At 47.9% G+C, this 20,945-nt stretch overlaps 1 protein-coding gene across 1 annotated transcript; it reads left to right on the top strand.

Moving 5' to 3' along the window:
• Positions 1–497: 497 nt before the first annotated feature.
• On the top strand, positions 498–20,895 carry LOC137842396 (acetyl-CoA carboxylase-like). Its single transcript, XM_068656371.1, has 9 exons — positions 498–732; positions 3,861–3,907; positions 4,846–5,098; positions 17,155–17,287; positions 17,928–18,066; positions 18,713–18,822; positions 19,276–19,357; positions 20,113–20,211; positions 20,777–20,895. Exons 1-9 carry the CDS (start codon positions 563–565, stop codon positions 20,893–20,895), a joined length of 1,152 nt encoding a protein of 383 aa, XP_068512472.1. The 5' UTR covers positions 498–562.
• Positions 20,896–20,945: the final 50 nt, after the last annotated feature.

Below are 20,945 nucleotides of genomic sequence, written 5' to 3' on the forward strand. Positions count from 1 at the left end.
GGGCGGGGCCGGTGGGCGGGGCCGGTGGGCGGGGCCTCGCCCTGAAGGGGGCGTGGCCGGGGGCGTGGCCTGGCCGGAGGTGGCGGGAGGGGGCTCCGCGCCGCGCCCCCAGCAGCGCCGCTGCCCAGCGCCAGGCCGGGGGGGGCCGCGGAGCCTCCGCGGGGGTCGGCACCCTGAGGTGAGCGGGGAGGGGGGCACCGGGACCCCCCCTCGGGAACAGCACCGGGACCAGCACCGCTGAACGGCGCCGGGGGCCGCGGCAGGGCCGGGGCTCGCTGGGCGGCGCCCCAGGGCCCGGCACGGAGCCCCTCTGCTGGGGCTGCACCGGGCTCCGAGCGGATCCGGAGTGGATCCGGAGCGGCCCAGGCTCCCCCTGAGGGTCAGCCGGGCTCGGGGCTGCTGGAAGCCGGGGCCCTGCGCTGTGCCTCCGGGCAGGGCAGGTGAGGGCTCTGGCCTCAGCACGCCTGGGCAGCGTGTGTGCCCCTGGGGTGAGCGGCTCTGCCCGCGTTGGGGGGCGTGCGGTGGGTTAAAAGCAGGCGAGGAGGTCCCAGCCCAGGGGTGGATGCGTGCAGAGCCTGGCGGAGCGCCTCCGGGTGAAGGAGCGGTGAGAGAAGTTGAGCCGGGTGCTGTGGCTGCTGCTGCAGAGAGGAGATTTAGGCCAGGGAGCGGAGCAGCGCTGGGTTCGGAGCCAGGAGGCAGCTTCAGGTGGAGCAGCGGCCGTGCTGCCCGCAGGTACGGGCTGCTGGGGCTCGGGGCTGTCCGCAGGGCTGGCAGCGTGGCAGGAGGACACGCGGGCTCTGCGGTGAGTTGGGTGCTCGCTGCCCGTCCCGCTGCCAGGAGCCCTCCCGGTGCTGTGTGTTTGGAGACTTCCAGCCGAGGTGATGCGTGTTCCTGGAGGCAGCTGAGTCGTCAGGCTGGTAGATACGTGGTGGAAACAAAGTAAAAATGAAAGGTTTTGTTGTTTGGTGCTACCTGTGTTCCTTCAGTTAGGGTAGTGGAAGTGCACCTGGCTGTCGTTTGCTTGGTTAACTATGCAGACCCCTAGGTTTTGCATAGTGGGCCTTTAAATAAACCCAGTTCTGTTTGAATTCCTTTTTCTGTGGCTTATGACTATTGTAGAGATACTATTGTGTGTCTTTGAAGGAATCTACAACTAATTTTCATGGGAATAATGCTGTTCTTTTCAGTAGTGTAGTCCTCTTTAAAACAGGGTCGTTTGGAAAAGAAAAATAAACTGAAAATTAAAATTAATTAAACTTAAAATTACACATAATTTTAATTAAAACTTAATTTCTCTCCTACGTTAAGTATGTTTTGTGTCCAGGTATGGTTTACAGTAATAAGAATGATCTTGAAGTGAAATTGCAATAAGAACTCCTAAGGCCTGGGGTTTTCACACGTGCGTTTCAGCGGTGAGCCGAAAACGTTTCGTGTGGCAGTGGAGTTGTGGAGAAGTGAACTGAGATTTGTTCTACCTCAGGCAAAAACAGACGTGTTACTTCGTAAATTTGGATTGCAGAGTTTTCATTGCTCGTAGCACAAGGCGTACAAAGGGCTGTGATTTGGGTTTTAAATAACCCCCCAGCTCCGCAGACGTTAAGGTATGGAAATGCTGCGTGTCTTCCGACTTCCAATGCGAGCTGGCTTCTTCGGGAGGGAGGAGTGTGGCTGTGATTCCATAAAGATAAAACCCTGATTTAACATGTGTTTGTGGAACTGAGCAAGCTCCGGCTGCGTGATGTTACATGTCCTTCCCTCCCTGCGAGGTGCAGCTCTCGGGATGTGTCCCTCTGTATTTCACAGGGCTTCTTCGGCAGCTCCGCAGCGCGGGGTGTGTGTGTAGTGGAGGAGCCAGGCAATTTTGGTTTTGGGGCCTCGTTCAACGCTATTAAAGCAACGGTACGTGTGCTGGTGGTGGGTAGCTGACTTCCAGGCGCCGCCTTCCCGACCTGTGGCTGTTGTTTGCTGCAGCTCCGGCCCTCTGTTCGCAGCACGGGGGGCAAAAGGCTTCCGCGAGGAGGTCTCTGAGAAATCATACCTTGTATTTGGCCCCAGAGAAGGCTGAAATTAAATTAAATGTGAATAATGGATTTCAGCACACTGAGGACAAGCTGAGCTTGCGTCTGATTCGGCGCCAGTTCGTTAGCAGCTGATCGCGGAGCTTCAGCACAGCTCCTGACTTCGGGCCTGGGCTGCGCGGGGTCAGCAGTGCGCTGGTGAGTGCACTTGAATGGGGCTTGGTGGATAGCTGCCTGCTTTTGGAAGGAGTTGTACAAACACGCCGTTCAGTCAAGTCGTCTGAGCCTGGCACTGGATCGGGGCCCTGGCGCTGCTTCGGTGCTTTCTCAGGGAGCATTTGTGTGAAATGCTGCGCCTCCGCTGCTCTTTTTCCTTTACCTAGAGGGGTTAAAAGAAAAGCCTCGATACTTAGTTACTAAAATATAAGTGTTTCAAATAAGAAAAGTATTTCAATTAAGAAAATGTCTCAATTAAGAAAGCGTCAAGGTTCATGTGGCTGTGTCCCGTGTCCCTCAGTACTGATGGTTTTGCCACTGGTAAATCCGTCTGGATGAGATTCTCCAGGAGTGATCTGATGCCAGAATAAATAGACACACAAACATTGTCTTCGTGCTTATACGCACAAAGAGAACTTGATTAAACTCTGAGCAATGGGAATAAATGCGTAAAAAAAGGCCTCTTGCAGGAGTTAGCTTCTGCACTTCATGGGTAGGGGGGCAGGCTTTACAGTCCTGCTGCCCAGTCTTTTCCTCGTCCGCCCTCAAAAAGGGGCAGCCAGATCCACCATCTGAATGCCTTCACTGGATGGGTGTTTGTGGCTTTCCAGCCATGAAGTGGTTAAGTGCATCTCCCTGTAAAATGAACTGCCTGTGGCCCCAGTGAAACTGGAGGTTGTGGGAGTAGTGATGTCAACACCGGGTTTGATCTAAATAATTCAGTCAAGTACGGTCGCGGTAAAAGCGCAGGAGCCAGTTGGATCTGTTTTTAATTCTCAGTTACTGATGAAAAGAAAGAGCACGGTGTTTAAGGATTGCAGTGCCTATAAATTCCTCGTCTGTGCTCTAATTAAAGCTATGATCACGTCCTGTTTGTGTTATAACGTGGTCTAGTTCTGCTTGTGTACCGGATGAAGGCTGTCCTGTGCATACCGAGCCTACCACGCTGCTGGAGCTAGCAGGGCTGGTGAGGCTTTCTCCTGCGTTTGGGGTGGTGTTAAAGGTCCCAAACCACCCCTTCTGCAGGACAGTGAATGGCAGTAGTGGAGTGCCTATTGAGAGACTGGGGCCCTGAGGCCATGGTTCCTCATCTGTCTGGTCCGTATTGCTGTGTCACAGCTCCTAGAGTTTATTTCACTGGTAAATACTGGGTTTTCGCATGTAAAAATGTGGTGTGTCAGCTGCGTTTTCTAGCCCCTGATTTCTCATGAGGTCTCTGATTATCACTGGGTTTTGCTCTTGACCATCAAATTCAGCTGAAATTGGACGCCAGATTCAGAAGCTCAGAGATGACAGGGGAAGAAATTTGAATCAAGCAGGCAGCACTGGCACAAAACAACATTTCTTTTAAAAAACAGTGCTAAACCACAAGATCAGGGGTCTGTATCTTGTGTGCACCAGCACAGAGCTCAGAAGTTGCCGGAGCGATGGGCTAGCAGGAGGTGCCATGGCTTGACTTGGGCATCGTGGGTCTGGCTCCTGGTGTAATCGGTGCCCTGTCTGACCTGCGTGGGCCTCTTCCACCCCGTAACAGTTCTGTATTCACTGGCTCATATAGCTGAGTAAAAACATGCAGAGTATTCTTCATAACAGTAATATTTACCTGTTAATTCTTTTGTTTTCCAGTTCATTTTGGAAGTGGATAACTGCCCAGATTGCAAGAATAACAAGAGGTTAGTGCACAAGCATTTCTCTTTTTTGTTTGATTTCCAGCTGTGTGTGGATAAGTGTACCGAAATTGGGCAGAGCACATCAAACGATAATTCACCATCCCACCTGTCTTTGTGCTCCAGAGTATTCCTTTGTTCTCTGTTTCTCGTGTTCCTTTATTTCCAGGTATATTTTTTATTTTATTTAAATAAAATACATTCGTTCTTTGTGGAAACAATGCTGATTTTGTGATACTCACACTTCTTCATGTTAAGAGATTCTTTTTTCTATGTAATGGTTTTTAATGGTAAACGGAGACCTGAACTTTCATATTTTCCTATTGAGAAGTGTAAAACGTGCCACTAAGTTTCGGTGTATTACCGTGAAGTAGGAGCTATCCCCTACCTGACGTGGATGATCTGAGACTGGGTTAAAGTCCGTGTGATGTTGCAGGAGATGGCTGAGCCAGTCTGACAGCTTGCTGCTGCCAGGAAGGGGAGGTTTGCCTTCTCCATCGTTCCTTACCTGGATCCTCCTGTCCCCTCCCTCCGGCTTGTCAGACCCATTGCTGCTCTGATCCCGCTTGCTAACCTTGCAGGGAAGGATCCTATTTTACTGGTTTGTTATGGTGCTTTTATAGAATGGGGGCAGAAGGTGGGCTGGAAAGCACCTGAGCTGCTGCGAGCAGGTGGTGTGAGCCAGCAGGTTTTGAGCTAGCAGGTTTTGCAGCAGATCAGAACACCCAGCTGCTTGCATCTCCTAGTCCTTGTAGAAGCAGAGAAGCCAGTGAGTGGAGCAGAGGTGACTCTCCTAGGTCCTGGCTGCCCGTCTGGGTTCAGCCTTGGTGTTTGAACATTTCACTTCCAGCTGGAAGCAAGCTTTGCTTTGTCGTTGTCTTTGTTCTGCAAGAGCAGACATTAACCTCAGGTTTTGTTTTTGTTCTTTCTTCTGCCACGTAAAGTGCTGAGAGCACAATTTGGAGCAGCCATGGAAGAGTCTTCCCAACCCGCTAAGCCCCTGGAGATGAACGCTCACTCGCGCTTTATTATTGGTTCTGTGTCAGAGGATAACTCAGAGGATGAGACAAGCTCCTTGGTGAAACTTGACCTGCTAGAGGAGAAGGAGAGGTCTTTGTCGCCTGTGTCTGTCTGCTCGGATTCCCTTTCAGACCTGGGACTCTCTAGTGCTCAGGATGGCCTGGCAAGCCATATGAGGTATGGATAAAATAATAATTGGTTTCAGCTGTCAGCCCTTTGATCCTATCCATTCCAAAGATAATCCAAAGCTACTCCTTGCAAACTGAGTACTAATTGCTCTCACCTTTATATCCAGGTTCTGGTTTTGGCTTCAAATGTTTTTGCTGTGCCAAGAGATCTTCTGGCACTGTTTCAAAATGCCTTCTGTGTTTATCTGTAAGAATAACTTCAGTTTTCTGTTGCTTTTAATGAAACATCTGTGCCTGAATTCCGTAAGCACCTTTCGGAAATCTCAGCTGTTGAGTGTTAGGGAGGGCTTCCCTTATACTGCCTGCCTCTCGTCCCAGCTTTCAGAAAACTGAAATGTGTTGACTGAGATCTTTGAGGTTCTCATGTGTGGATGTCTTCTGGACGGGTCACCTTTGTTGAGAGCAAAGACAGTATTTGCGTATTTTGTCTTTGCATGGAATTTGGTGCTTTCTGTGTAGCCAAAGCATTGACAGTACCTCTGAGTAATGTCAGTGATGCCACGTTGATTGGAATGAATGCCTTTTGGTTTGGACAGAGGAAATTGTTTCTGCTTAAAGAAAAGATTGTCAATGTGTGAAGAGGTGGTAACGCGGTAGGTGCCGCCTGCAGCTCGCGGAGGTGTTGGCTTCACATGGGAGAAGGGCTCTTCCACTCCTGCTCCTAATTCCTTGTGGCTTTGATAATCTATGAAGTTGGTCTTCTGAGGTCATGGTGTTAATATGGCCTCGTTAAGAGGCTCCTTTGTTTCACTGTGGTGCTGATTTGCATACTATTAGTGGGAGGCACCCACCGGGACATTCTGTTACAGGCGCGGTATCTTGGCCTTCTCAGTGTGCTACAGCTCAGATTCCTGGCAGAACGAAGCAAGAGTCACCAGATACCAGGTCCCCTTTATCCCTTTCCTATATTCCAGCAGGGGTATGGGGAGCTGCGGTCCCCGCGCTGGCTGTGAGGTTGAGGTACACTGGGTGTGATGTTCTGCACGTGTCGCTGCCGAAGGGCAGCTATTCATTTCAGGCTGTAAATCCCTTTAGAATTAAATTATTGATTCCAAAGCATCTGCAGCCATTCCTAGTTCTATGGTAACCTTGTAACTAATAAATTTAAATAGAAATTATTAAATAACGATGGTGTTGGAATTAATCCTTACCAAATCTGTGCTGCTTGCACCCTTCCAGTTCAACAGAACAGTTGCTCATCATCATCTGAACTTCCAACTACCCAGCTACTACAGCTGTTTCCTGTATATGTGCTTTATTTATGAAAATACAATCCTGGACAGCATCAAAAGCCGTCTTAATGTCCAAATTTACTGCAGCAATTGATAGTCCCCTGTTTGTGAGTCTTTTCAGCACGTAAGGGAAGGAAACGTGGTTTTGCTTTGGGAAGATTTATCCACAACATCTCACAGTTGGATGTAACTTACCTTTTTGTCTGCCAGTTGCTTACAAATAGAGCTGTGGTTGGTTGTTCTGGTGCTTTTCAGCCTTAGGTTCTCCCAACAATTCCTCCTGGTGGTCAGAACCAAACCTAGAAAAGCATCCCTGCTCTTGACCTGCTCTTCCTGCTGCCTTTCAGCTTGTTCTCCTATTTTGTTCAATCTGTCCTTTTGTTGGTGGCATCCTTGCCACTCTGGGGAGACAGACTGAAACCAGATGGCCCCAGCGCAGAGCCTGTAACTACAGGACAGCAGCCCAGAGTCTGCAGAGCTGTTATGGTCAAGCTGATGGATGGGTTTCACCAGCTGGCAGCAATATAACAGATACAAAACCTTAAAGCAAATTTAAAGGGGATTACTCTTCCAGTGCCTGACGCTTGTTGGCAGCACAGAAGGTAATTTTGAGGCAGGAGGAGCTCTGCTCCTGTAACTATATACGTTTTAGGAACAGGAGCGGGATGAAGACAACCACTGGTGTGGAAACAGACAATGGGAGAGCAAGAAAATCAGGCAGTGTCTGTGTAACTTCGAGGACACTGCCTGGCCTCAGAGGGCCCTAATGCAATAGGTGCGCAACCTTGAGCGCCTCTGTTGTAACCTGCTTACTTTGGCACCCTCTTTGAAGGGTACTTGACTTTTAGTTAACTTGGAGAGAAAAGCCAAGGCAAATAACCAAGTTACAGCACCGGGCTGTTTTTCTAAGATAAAGTTAGATGAATTGAAAGAGTTTTCCAGGATGGCACTTAGGCCCTTTCATCAAACAATTTCCAAATAATGTTTACACATGGGCAAACGGAGACAAAGACAAGTTAAACAGAATTCGCTCTGTGACGGTGAATTAATGGGACGTGGCAATTCCTACAGCTTCCTGTTGGACACCATGAAAGTGAGACTGCTTCTGGACTGGTAGAGGCAAATTCATGGGGAGTTAAGTGCAGCCTTGGTGAAACAAGGTGCAGGTCCAAGGGAGCGTGTCTTTTTAAAGAGATTGCCAAAAAAAAAATCTTTGCTGGTTTGTCTCACAGCTCCCCACAGGACACGTTGGTTAGCTAACCACAGACAGAGCGTGTATTGGAGGTGAGTGACCAATGCAGAGGCGTTCTCAGGGAACATTATCTTTAAAATACAGGATTGAGTTAGCTGAAGAAGGGTTGCATGAGCGTACCCACGCTGTCCTGCCTCTTCATAAAGCATATCAGGCAGTAAATCTGTTGCTCTGATGGCTGAAGAGAAGAGATTTCTTCTTACAGCACAGGAGAGCTGGAAAGCAGGCTCGTCAGCCATTTGATTGAGTTGGATTTCCCCTCTCGTACCCCGTCAGTACCAGAATGACTTTGCTAATGAGAAATGCTCTTCCTCCCTCATCAGCTCTCACGATCTGTCATCTTACAGCAAAGAAACTCATTCCAATACAGGTCAAGTGAACGATCTTTGTGGAAGATGCTTGGTGCCGGGCTGGACGCTCGGGGTGATGGTGCCTCCCATCAGATCTGGTGAGCTGGGAGCCTCCCGTGCTGGAACACCAGGCACTGCTCCTCCTCCTGCCCTTAGACCCCTGGAAAAAACAACATCACAGCGACTCCTCGTGAAGCATACGTGGCTCACCAGGCTGCTTGGCGTCTGCTCAGCACCTGAGACTTTGCAGGTCTCCTGTCTGAGCTGGAAAACATGGCCAAGAGCCTTATCAGCTGTCGGGGCTGTGGTGCTAATCAATAGCTCCTGGCCCAGCTCTGGGCAGCCTGTGCCAGCCCGTGTTTCTTCACTTGGGCATGCGGAGCGTGCGTGCTGATCCATCTAGCCCCTCATTGATCTGGCCAAGTGTTTGTGCTGTTGCTAAAGCCACTCTTGCCGGGACAGGCTGTACAACACCGGCTTCCGTGGCACTGCGTAGCTGTAAGACCTTTGGTTGTGCTGCTTGACGGCTGTGTTAGGGGATTGGGAAAGCCGTGGTCTGATGATGAACTCCAAATCAGCGTGCATGTTGCAGCAGAGTTGGAATTGTGGGTTGGGAGAGTAACTGCAGATTGAAATGTCCTAAGACTTTCTTGTAGCTGTGCTGTATTTGAAGAGTATCAGTGATAGAAACTGTGCAAATTCCTTCCTGGTTGGGTTATGGCATTGAACATGGAGAAGATTCCTGAAAGAAAGTACTTGTAGATGGTTTACATTAACAACATTTACTCTGTTGCATTTTGCACCTGTAGGTAATTACACTAAACACACTTTTTATTTTTGTCTTTTGGATTCCAGGCATAACTGTGTTGTGTTTGAGCTCAGCAATGCCCCTCGGCTGGAGGCAGCAGTCCTGTTGGGACAGGACACGGTGCCGTGCAGTGAGCCATGGGCAGTCGTTAGGTTCCTTCTGAGGCTTTCAGTGGGGGATTAAGTAACTTCTCCGTAAATGCCACTGGGAAGATACTTTGGGTCTGTTTATTTTGTTTTGTAAATCGTTCTCGCCTATTGCTATATTTAATTCCTGTTTTTAAAGATAGCATCCCCTATCAAATTCTTTTTAAGAACAGAATAAATCCTGCGTGTCTCCTGGTACTTGTACTGCAGGGCTCTCGTTTCATAACCAAACCTGGGTGTACGAAGTCACCTGGCAATCCCCTTGCAGCAACTGAAAGCCAAATTTTTGGAAGTAGCTCAGCTAACACCACGCCCACAGAGACTTAATGCCTTACGTTATTTGGACTTCTCAGTAAATAGTCTCAGTAAGTTACTGAGATGTGTAAGAAGAGCTAATCGGCTGTGAAAGTCATCTGGAAAGAAGGCCTCGATTTAGGGCTGGAGAGGAGCGCATTGAGTGCGCCCAGCCTGGCACAGGGAGAGGGTGCCAGCTTCGAGACCGGGCTTAGAATAATTGCAGAGTACCGAGGGAAATAAAGAAGCCTTTTGAACTTATTTTGAATTAAAAAAATGCCTTTCCAGTCCAAAGGTTTGTGGTTAGGACTTCATGGAGCGCTGATCTTGTAGGGCCCTTGGTGTGGCTGTGTCTGTATGTACAGATGTGCGTAAGTACCCGTGTGCTGTGGGGTCTGCGAGGCTGCTGCTTTCACTGCTGCTTCCAAGACTGGCCTGGCTGCGTGGAGAAGGACTTCTCCTGTGCTGAACGGGGACCTTTGGTGCCAGGTTTTCTGCAGACTCCTGGCGTGGCTCGCTGCTCGCCCAGACCTCCCCTTTGCTGGGGATCGGTCGCTGGAGGCTCAGCAGGCAGGGCAGAGTGATGCTGTTGCGTGTTTGCAGGCTGTTAAATTAAGACTGTACATCTTCAAGGCAAAACCCAGGATTTAGGTTTTGTTACCCCAAATATTGTTGAGCTGTGTTGGGATTTTGAACTTTATCCACCTGGAGAGAAAATCTGAATTTCCTTCTGTATCTGCTGTGAAAGAGGAAGCTTGGGATGCGTTTTGGTCACTGGTAACTTATGAGTTATTTTTTCTCCTCTAAAAGCTGCCCTATTTAGTGACAGCTACACTGTGGAGGCCTCTTTGTGTGCAGAGCTATCAGAAGTGGCAAGAACACAGAGCATCTCCAGGCTAGGAGATAACCGGCACCTCTGAGCTCCACCCCAAAACCCCTTCCATGGGACCAGATGGACAGTCTGGCATGTGGTCTGTGTGGGGACATGGGCAGCACCGTTCTCTCTGCAGGATGCCCTCCCAACACACTGAAACTCAGCCCCCCAGCCCCTTCATTCCTCTTTTCCTCTCTCTTTCATGCAGAGCAGATCTGTTCAGAGCTTGAACTTTGACAGGGCGAGGACATAAAGGCAAAGGTGTTTTAGGGGGTTAGGGGCTAGCGTCTGGATTGGATTTGATTTAAGCTTGGCTGTTCGTTTGGACTGACACCTGGATTTACTGGCTATTTTTGAGGTCTGGGAATGTGGCATGAGGGTCCGAGCAGGAAAGATGTGATGAAGAAAAATGGGAACAGTGGGAGGGAGTGGGGCACAGATGTAGGAGGGCCTCAGGAGCGGGGAGGTTTGGATGGCCAGTACGTGTGACCCAAAGGGGCTCAGGAAGCTTTAGGCTGTCAGGTTCCCCCATAACAGCGGGCGAGGTGCTGCTTTGGAACTGGCCGAGAACCCCAGCACTGTGGTGTGTGCCCTGTGGGTACGGTTCCGTTTAAAATCCATACAGCACGAGGGATAAACGCCAGGCAGGTGATTCAGGGAAAGCAAACAGCTGAGAAGTGTCAGCATTGAACGCCTGCATCCGCTGCAGCCGTGGTGTGGGGCTGTTGGAGGGGAGCCCCAGCAGCTCCTGCTGGTCTGGGCTCTGGAGCTGGAGCCAGTAACTGCTTTAGGCTTCTCACCTGCCCTGACTGCTGGTCAGAATCTGCGTTGGTATGAACGTGGGGTTATTAGCCAAGAGGCAGGGAGAGGGCTGTCGTGTTTCGGGCTGTGTCCTTTATTGAAATTCCTGAAATCTTTAGGCTCAGCCTTGTGTCAGAGCTGCGGTGAGTCTTGTGGTCAGATTTATAGGTCGAAGCACTGATTTCTGGCACTATCTGTATTCGAGTGCTGTCTCTTTAAGGCTGCAGGAAAAAATAAAATGGCTTTGAATCCGTGCAGATTGCTGCCTCCCAGTGTCTGTTGCCCAAGACGTAGCCAGTAGCCAGCCGTTTACTCTGGCCGCAGAGGTCCGTGTTGCTTGCAGGATTACATGTACGCCTGCTTGTTCTCTCGGCTTTTTTGTGAAACGGGTCGCAAAGGCAGCCCTAAAAGCAGAGCAGATCTCGTGGATGCATCGAGAGTGTTAAAGTCCCACCACCCAGATCAGATGCAGGCACACATCAGCCCGCACATATTTACAAAACATAAAGCCTGCACTGCCGAGAGGAGCTGCCCTCCCTCCGAGCCCTTCGCAGGCCCGAGCAGGGGGAGAAGCAGAGCGATCCCGTCTCGGTGTGCGTGTGTGTGCTGCAGTCTCCTTAAGGCTGCCGTTCAAACCAGCCGGCTAATGCCTCACCGCCCGTGGAATAAACTGCTACGTCACTGGGAGCACTTGGCATGTTCCAGTGCTGGGATCAGTGCGGGCTCCTGGCTGCGATGTGCGTCAGGTATGTGTCCTTCCGAGCGCTGCTTTTCTAGGAGAGCAGGGGAGGGCCGCGCAGGCTCTCCTTTTGTCTGACAGCAGGCCCCGGCTCTCAAAGAGGGGGATGTTTCCCGGCGTTATTTACCAGTTGGTGCTGATGGTTTTGGGTTAGGAAGTGAGCCCGGTGGTGTGTGGCTGGTGGTAAGTATCGGTGCAGGAGGGCACAGCCTCGTGCGGCGTGTTCCTGTAGGGGTGCTGCGGCAAATCACGTCCATTGGTGTCGTAGCAGGGAATTCAGCTGCTAGAAGGCAAAAGGAATATTTTTAACCACTGCTGGAGCTGTTTCTCTAGCGTGGAGCTGTGTGGAGCTGTAGGGTCTGTTTCCTTGCAGCTACAGAGGTCAGAAACTGTTTGGGCTGGGAGCTGTGGGCAGGCTTTTTTTGGAGCATAGGCAGATATTGGGGAAACGGATATCACAAAAACTGAGAAATAAAATGTCAATGACAGTGACCGTAAATTTTATTCTCGAGTCAGGATCAGAACCAGGAAACTTAATGGAGCCATAGATCATGCAAGAATTTTCCTCAGAAAATGATGGAGCTGTGTTCTGCGTGCAGTGCGTGGCCAGTGGGGTCACTGCCTGCCTGCTGGGCTTTGCTGGTCCTATCCAGCTGTGTCTGGAAGAGAAAGCGACACAGATCTTATGAAGCTGAGTCTGAAACTTAAGTCTCCACCACTGTGGTGGCTTGTTTGGAGCTGGGAAGGCGGTGAGTTTGTGGCAGCCACCCTGCAGGAGCCTGACAGCCTTTTCTGACTTGCTTCTGTTTTACGCTGGATTTAACAAGAGATATCTGACACACTTCATAGCTGGGTGGCCTGAGCAGCTCCTCAAAGAGGGAGCAAAGACTTGATGGGTGAGAGAGGCGTTTAGGAACCAGGCAGATACATCCTGTGTTCAAACACAGCCCCTTCTTTTTATCTGGGCACAAATAAAGTGTGCAGCTGGAAGGGATCCCACGAGTCATCTGGGCTGTGTTTTTGCCCCAAGGTAGGGTCACCTGCACGCTAAGCCAGTCTTGATCAGGTACTACTCAAACCTGTTGTGAAACCTTGCTTTTCCCACAGCACAGCCTGTGCAATCACTTCGCTCGCTGCTTTAATCCACAGTACTATTAGAAGGTTTTTGTAATACGTGTTCTCTTTGGTGTAAGGTAAGTTCGTTGCTTCCCATTGATGGAACACAAAGAAAATGCCAGTCCTGTCCTGGCAGTGGCGCAGGACCCGTGGTCTGCCTGGGTCCGGGGGTTTTTGGTTGTTCAAACTGTTCTTTGACCAGCCTCACTTGTATCTGCTGAGATTTGTTTCCACTGTGACTTCCTCCACTGCCACAGCGTGTCGCTGTCCTGCTGTGTCCTTCTGCTGACAATGCTTGGGGAAATTGGATCCGCGCAGAATTGTTTGTCTGCACTTTATCAGACACGTGGCGCTTGCTGTCGGTCATCGCTCATACCGCTGGCTATTCTTAGTGTCCCATCTCCTGCAGTGACCTCACCTTGCTCTTCAGGGCTCAGGGTTGCACACTGCCTCACTAATGTGCCTTTTCCTCTGGGCACACACTCCTCTTTTTATTATTTTTATTTTTGAGTGAGCCTGGATGATTGCATGGCTTCTGCTCAGACTCTTGGAATACGTATGCATCAAGTAAGAGCTGAGCTCCCTGGGTATGGCCCCGCACTAGCACAGACACGAATGCTGTGAAATTTAAAAATGTCATCCAGTTGCTGCCAATCCAGGTTTGATCCCCAGTGTGTTAGAGCTGCAGTCACTGCCCTTGCTCATCCCTCACCCACCCACCAAATTTACAGTTTGTTTCTGCATGTACTCGATACCGAGTAAATGTTCCTCCTCTCTGGTGATGCTGCTACTGGTGGTACTGCAGCACCTTTGCTCGTGAGGATCTTATAGCACTCAGAGTGAGCTGGTCTCCATTTTATGGGTGGAGAAACTGAGGCACAACAAACCGGGGTGTCTTGTCCAAGCCCTCCCGGGCTGGTGTCCGTGTGCTCTTTGTCTCGTGTTTGGATCACCGATGTGTTCTGTGCCTCTGCAGACTGCGTGTCTGACTTTCCTCTCTGCTTTCCTCCTCCACTGTGAACATCTGATTTTAAATCCTGTGCCTTGATTGAATTCTTCGGGCTAATTTCCCCCCGTGGCCACTCCTCAGCAGCTACCTTTGTGACAGCACGGGAGGTGCTGGCTGCTCCGGGGCTCCCGTGGATGCCGGCAGGGGAAGCTCTGCGGTCTCCTACCAGGCTCCAGCGTGGGGAGTGTGGACGGGGCCGGCCGTGGCTCTGGGAAGCAGCTTCTCAGCGTGTGCTGCGGCAGCGGGGCTGCGTGCTGAGCCCGGTTACGTAACCTGTAGATCGTTTTCTCTTTTCCTGATCAGCTGCTTTCCTCTGAACGCAGAGCAGGGGAGCTGCTACCCTCTGAATGTGCATGCTGCGTCACAGGAAGAAAGAGTGGCAGAGGGGTGGCAGAAGGCAGGGGACAAAGGTTAACAGGCTGGAGCAATCCGGGAAGTGCCACTGCTTCAAGGAGAACCGTATGAGTGGCAGAGGCTCTCGGCAGCTTTGCCCTGCTGGGTTTTGAGCTGCAACATCGAAGAGAATAAACCAGCAGCAGTTACGCTAGAGGAGTCGTTAGCAAGCTTGCAGTCTGTTCATTCCTTCACTGAGACAGCATGGAGGAGTCTGCAGATCAGAGTCAGGAAATGAGATATCACATGCTGCAGAGGTAAGAATTACAGATATGATTGTCTCCTCATAGCAGCACCCATCTTGGATGGAAGCAGTCGGGCACTGTACTGGAATCTGTACTGCTATTTTTCCGTATTAATTTTATCCCTCAGAAACACTCGCCATTTTCTGTAAGGTGTTTGTGCATGCAGTCTGTAGAAAGATGCTAACCTGCACTGTAGTTGGGGAATCAGGGCTTGTAAAGTTTGAGATTCTGCATAACTTCTGACCTCTATAAGCAGAAGGGTAGGTGAGCGTTTTGGAAGATCCTATGTAGTAAAACACTGCAGCTGTGACCTGGTGAGTAGCAGGGATAACTATAACTAACTCACCATTCATCCTATTTTATTTAGAGCTCAGTCTTCTTTCTTCCTTACTGCCCAACTTCTCCCCCACCTTGCCCTGAAAAAGAAGAAAATCTTTCCTGTTTTGGTTATAATGTGCCACCTGTGATTATTAGTGAACAAACTTAATATTCTTGGCATGCATCCCATCACAAATTAAATGGAACTATACTTGTTTATAAACAAGTGTTTGTTTTTTGTTTTGGATGACAAACTTCAGATTTTATTGTCATTTTATCTGTAGTAATATCTTTATTTGTATAATAATGTGAACTCGGCAAGTTAGTCCACATTCATACGCGTTTACAGATTCTGACCCCAATATTTTTGTCTGTGTTTTTTTTGTTTGTTTTTGTTAAGACTGCTCTGAATAAACGTGCAATGGATACACCTGTGTGACTTATTCCATGGGCTGTGCTCCTTCCTTGCCACGCCAAAGATTCTGGTCTTCTTTAAAGACAAATTTAATGACAGTTCAGCCTTACCAACACTTTTACTCTTTTTCTTGGCCATTGGCCTCTATCCTTAAAGTCCCAGGCAGAGATTTGCATGGCGTGGTCAGTGAACTCCTGCTGATAGCAGCCGGTGCAGAGACACCGCTTATCTCTGAAGTGCAGCTCGCTGGAAGAAGGGAAAGTTTTCTGGGGAAGTACCTCCACACACTTAACTTCGTCCTATGCCCTTCTTCAGCTATCAGCTCTTTGGTCTGACCTGGTACAGCCCTTCGTATGGCCTAGAATGTCTCTGGGACATGGACATTTTTTATTTATATTTAAGCATCTGTTAAAATCATCCTATTGATCTCCTGTCTGTGATCTCCTGTCTGTTACCTTTTATTTTTCCCCTTCTGTCTGAACTAGTACCAAAAGTATGGGAAAGGCTGCTAAGAGGAAAAATCTGGGTTCAGACTGGATAACAGTTGTGGTTCGTTCAGGATTTCTTTCATCAGCAATTATTTTTAGTCAGAGTTCTGGCCTGGGGTGTTGCTGTGCTCCTGTGGAAGAGCTGAGGGGGGTCACCTCCAGCTAGGCAGACCCCCATGGCACCTGCAGGCCATGGTGTGTTTCTGGGGGGGCTGTGCCTGCTCTGGGGCTAAACCCCAGCACCTCCAGCAGCTGCAGCTCACTCAAGCCCTGACCTTAGCACGGCCGCAAACCTCACAGCTCGGCCGCAAACCTCACAGCTCACAGGCTGCCTCGCCTCCGGGGCTTGTCCCTGGCTTTGTTTTGCCTTCATGCTCTCCCCGAGTGATTCCGCTCCTTTCTGCCCCGTCTCATCCTATTTCCTAGTGGGGTTGCTCAACGCATCAGTGCTTCAGCAGCTGATTAGGTCAGAGGCCCCTGATGGCTTCCACAGGCACAGGGCCTGTGGGGACGCCGGGCACAGAGCCGCATGGCTGTGCCCCGGGCCTGCAGCTTGGGCCTTCCCCGCACCTCAAGCAGTCCCTGAAATACCTCCCCCGTGCTCCTCTGTGCTCCCTACAGAAACATTCTGCTGCCTACGTCGTAGCTGAGGGGGGATTTTCTGTCAGGGTGTTCGTGAAGAAGGAAAGGAGCCTGTTAAAAGCACGCCAAATGTAGGACCAAAATTCTGGTAAACTGTGAAGGGCCCTGAAGGGGCGAAGCTCAGATGCTTTAAAGTGAAAAGTAACTTGTTGCTGCCCAGTCCTGCTGCAGTACAGTGAACTCACGAGGAGTTTAGGCTTCTCTCACAATTTCAGCTTTGTAAACTTTAGCAAAGGGTGATTTATCCATTTTTTTTTCCTGAGGAAGCTGAAGCATAAGAAAGGGCCGCGACATTCCTCTTTCCACACCAAAAGAGTGGCAGAGCACAGGGTTGATCGGACACAGAACTGGCGTTGTCATGTTAGCAGTAACATGATGAGTTTGTCCTCCAGAACTTTTCATAAAGATATGAAAGATTGGATAGTGGAAAATCCTTGGAAAAGGATTTTAAGTTACCAGTCACAGAGACGTCAGAGCCTTGCCTTTACACCTGGAGGGTTACTTGCTGTGGTTCTCAAATAGGGTTTCCTGATGGAGTCTGATTTAGTACATTGTTTTACCAAAGCCAGAAAACAGTCATCACTTGTCAGCTTTCCCAGAGGATTTGGAAGTGGTGGAGCATAGTTAACACAGCTCTTCTGTGATGGGCAGCTATATTCAGCAAACACGTTTCTATGTGCTTGTAGATCAGCATAACCAGAATTTCTCAGGTAACCTGGCATTAGCAGAGATACGACTGATGATTACAAAACAAATTCATCCTTGTAAAAGCTCAGAGCCAGGCCATGGTGGGCTGGAAGCAGGGAATAATTCCAGGGGAATATAGTCAAGGGGACCTTTACAAATCATTGACATATCCCTCTCTATTCATGAACATCTGCACTGCCAAGTTCCTTTTTTCTGTCCCCCTCACATTGCCTTAGGCCCAGCATGTCTGGCTTACACCTTGTAAAGCAAGGCCGAGACAGGAAGAAAGTTGACGTGCAGCGGGATTTCACTGTGGCCTCTCCAGCAGAATTTGTTACTCGTTTTGGAGGGAATAAAGTTATAGAGAAGGTAAGTTGCTGACCTTTTGGACTTTAGCATGTTGTGTTCTTGTTCCCTTCCCTTGAGCAGCGACTTCTCTACATAGAAGGCTGTACATTGCAGATTATCAAAATATTTATATTCCTGCATTTGAAAATTATATTTCTGCCTGTAATTATTTTGTTTCAGTTTTATCTTAAAAGTGATAAGTAAACATCCCATTGGTTTTGTTTGGTGTGACAGGAAAAAAAAAAAAAAGAGTGAGCTAGAGCGCTTCTGCTGGTACAGGAGCATATTTTATAGATACATAACAAATGTTGACTGGATAAAACACTAAGAAACGTATTTAAAAACACATAGTCATTTAATGGATGAGGTCTTCTCCATTCAGGTATCAAAAATTTTAGGAACTCATTATGCCTGTTCTCACGTGTCCTCCTGCTCTTTAATCCAAACAAAACAATACATTAAAATCTTTATGGTCAAGCAGGAGCTGATTTCTGGTTTGCTTGATGGGGCATTGAATGGTTTTAGTGAATTGAAAACTGGCTGAGGAAACTCAGAACCAAAAAATTGGATGAAAGATTGCAGCGAAAACAGCCAGATTCATTCTTGCTTAGTGTTTTGTGCTATTTAGACTCTATCTTATCCCTGCATCTGATATACTTAGGTCCTGATAGCCAATAATGGGATCGCAGCAGTGAAATGCATGAGATCGATCCGACGCTGGTCCTATGAGATGTTTCGAAATGAGCGGGCAATCAGATTTGTTGTCATGGTGACTCCTGAGGATCTGAAAGCAAATGCAGGTGAGTGAAGGTGCACAACCATCTCCACACAGACCTGTGTGCCCACAGGAGTGCAAGAAGTTGAATGTATTGTCTGCTGTATCACATGCTGTTCTGTAAAGTAACAGGCTTTTCTGGGAGGAGATTAAACATGTTTATTTGAAATTGGAAGGAACACAAAGCACCAGGCAGGTAATTTTGCGTTACCTATTCATTCAAAACCATATCCAGATCTGACTGGAATATTAAACCTTAAACATGGTTTTAGGTTTATATTTTTAAGTTTGATTCCACATATTTGCTGACAATCTGTAAGCATTTTTATACTTTAGCAAGTACCTGCTTCCTGGAGGCTTCTGGGATAACCTGAATTTACCTTAGATCCTGAGTGTTAGGCACTTACGCACACATCAAAACTTTTAAAGAGTTTTGAAGGCTTTTTTTTTTTTTTTTGTTAAATGCTTTCAAGACAGAAAGTTTAATGTTTGCTATAGGTATTTTATTATGTAGAAAATACTCTTGGATCATTGTTAGGAATTTCCAAAGTCAGTGAGATAGAAAAGTGGATGAGATTTTAGGATTTGCTCATACTGTAGATTTAGGGAGTTTTAGACCGAACACCATTAATTAGATTTGCAGTCTAATGCCACCTTTGTTGTCTTTGCAGAGTATATTAAAATGGCAGATCACTATGTCCCAGTTCCAGGAGGACCAAACAACAACAACTATGCAAATGTGGAACTCATTCTTGATATTGCTAAACGGATTCCAGTGCAGGTGAGAAGTGTCACAGCTTTTAAATCATGAACTAACACTAAGGAATTTTCTCTTAAATAATGAGTTGTACCTGGTGAAAAAGATAGGTCAAAGAAGTAGAAACGACAACCCTGTACTAGCAGTAAAAGACAAGAATATTAGAAAGCAGTCAGATTCTCAGTATATATCTGCAGGAGATAGAAGGTTCCCTTCACCCTTGCACTTCCCTAAGCTTACTTCATCTTCCACAACTTCTTTGCCTTCTTTGACTCAGCTGCAAGATGCAATGTGCTGGTCCTTTAAACTAAACATACTGCATACTTCAGGAGTCTTGTCTGGCTTATGAATCTTATGAGGATCTTTTCTGTTCAGTGGAGAAAAGAAAGACTTGGAAGTATCTGCATGCTTTGTATTTCTGCTTACTTGCCAGTTTACTAAAACAAAGAGTGAATTATGTGTTATGTTCTTCTGCAGGCTGTATGGGCTGGCTGGGGCCATGCCTCCGAGAACCCTAAACTACCAGAACTTCTCCACAAAAATGGGATTGCTTTCATGGGTGAGGATGTGTATTTCTGACCAAAAACGTTATCTCCATATCTGAATATAGGATAAGTTTTTGGACATGCTGTGTTTAAATCCAAAAATGGACCTAATGTGATAGAAGTTATGGTCTGAACGTAGCCTTTAGCTTGGGAGACAGTTGTATCATGTTCTGACTTCTAGCAGATCTGCAACGACTTAAGCCATCACTGCAGAAATACTCTGAGCCTTTGAAGCGGAGTGAATTTAAAAGCTGCATTTTGATTCCAGTTTAAATCTGTTACCAATCATTAGCTACAGTCCCACACAAGCCAAATTTCTAGTGAAACTGGAGCACTGAATTATTCCAATAGCATGTGATGTGCACACCTAGTACCAGCTATCTCTGAGAGCAGGCCTAGCTTGAAGAGAAACACATGGGCAGGTAGTGGTGCTTGCAGGTTGGGTGTTCCAAGACTTATTTAATGTGATGGGCACTTAACAAGCTATTGTGATCCGGCTGTCATGGTATTGCTATGGTTACAATTACCTTTTCCTTTTCTTAGTCAAAGGTACTTAGTCTGATGCTTTTAGATTCCTGGCTGATAGAGTTAATGCTCTTGGTTTCAGTTCAGAATGTTGGTTATACCAGTTGGGATGTGGCATGTGTCAGTCCTGCTAACAGCTGTTGTTTATTGCTCTTGCATGGAACACAGATCAGACTTGTGGGCATTTCCCTAGTGTTTGATAGCTCCTGTGTCTCTTTCATGGCATTGTTTTTGCTCTTTACAGGTCCTCCAAGCCAAGCAATGTGGGCTTTAGGAGATAAAATTGCTTCATCAATAGTGGCTCAGACTGCTGGCATCCCAACTCTTCCTTGGAGTGGCAGTGGTAAGACAGAATTTCCCTGTGTATAAAGATCATTCTAATCTTTTCTTCAACAAACCTAATCTTTAATAAGTATCTATGCACAAAAAGGTCTATTGGATGTGTTCCGTCTGTTTAGGGATTCAAATTGTGCTGTCCAAGGCTTTTAGGCATAGTGACTATATCATAAAATAAATATGTGAGCAAAATTTACACGTTCCTTAATATGTTGTTAGTCTAACAGCACCACTGTAGTATCTGGTGTTTCTGCAGTCTCTACTTTTTTTAGCACATAGTTAGTAATTCTTGAGCACACAGCCAACACTCTGCTCCATGGAAGCTCTATACAGGTTTCAAATACGATAAATAACAACCTGTTTCTCAGAATTGTGCAAAGTAAGTGAAAGAGGATAAAACGGTGTTGGCTTCCCAGATGAAAATCTTTGCTCTGCATGCTCTTTTTTGTAAATACTTCCATATTGGTTCCATGAGGAACTGTGACTGCTATTTGTTTCACCAATGTCTAATGTATGAATTTCTCACTGAGCCTTGCAGCAGAATGAGCTAGAAGATAATGCTTTTATTTCAGGTCTTCGAGTAGACTGGCAGGAAAATGATCTTCAGAAACGTATCTTGAATGTTCCTCAGGAGCTGTATGAAAAAGGCTATGTGAAAGATGCAGACGATGGACTGCGGGTAGGTGGCTAGTTATTTGGAGTCCTGCTGCTTGCACACCTGGCGAGAGCCTAGAGATTTGG

This window comes from Anas acuta, chromosome 19, assembly GCF_963932015.1.
Source record: "Anas acuta chromosome 19, bAnaAcu1.1, whole genome shotgun sequence".
In the NCBI taxonomy this organism is placed as follows: Eukaryota; Metazoa; Chordata; class Aves; order Anseriformes; family Anatidae; genus Anas; species Anas acuta.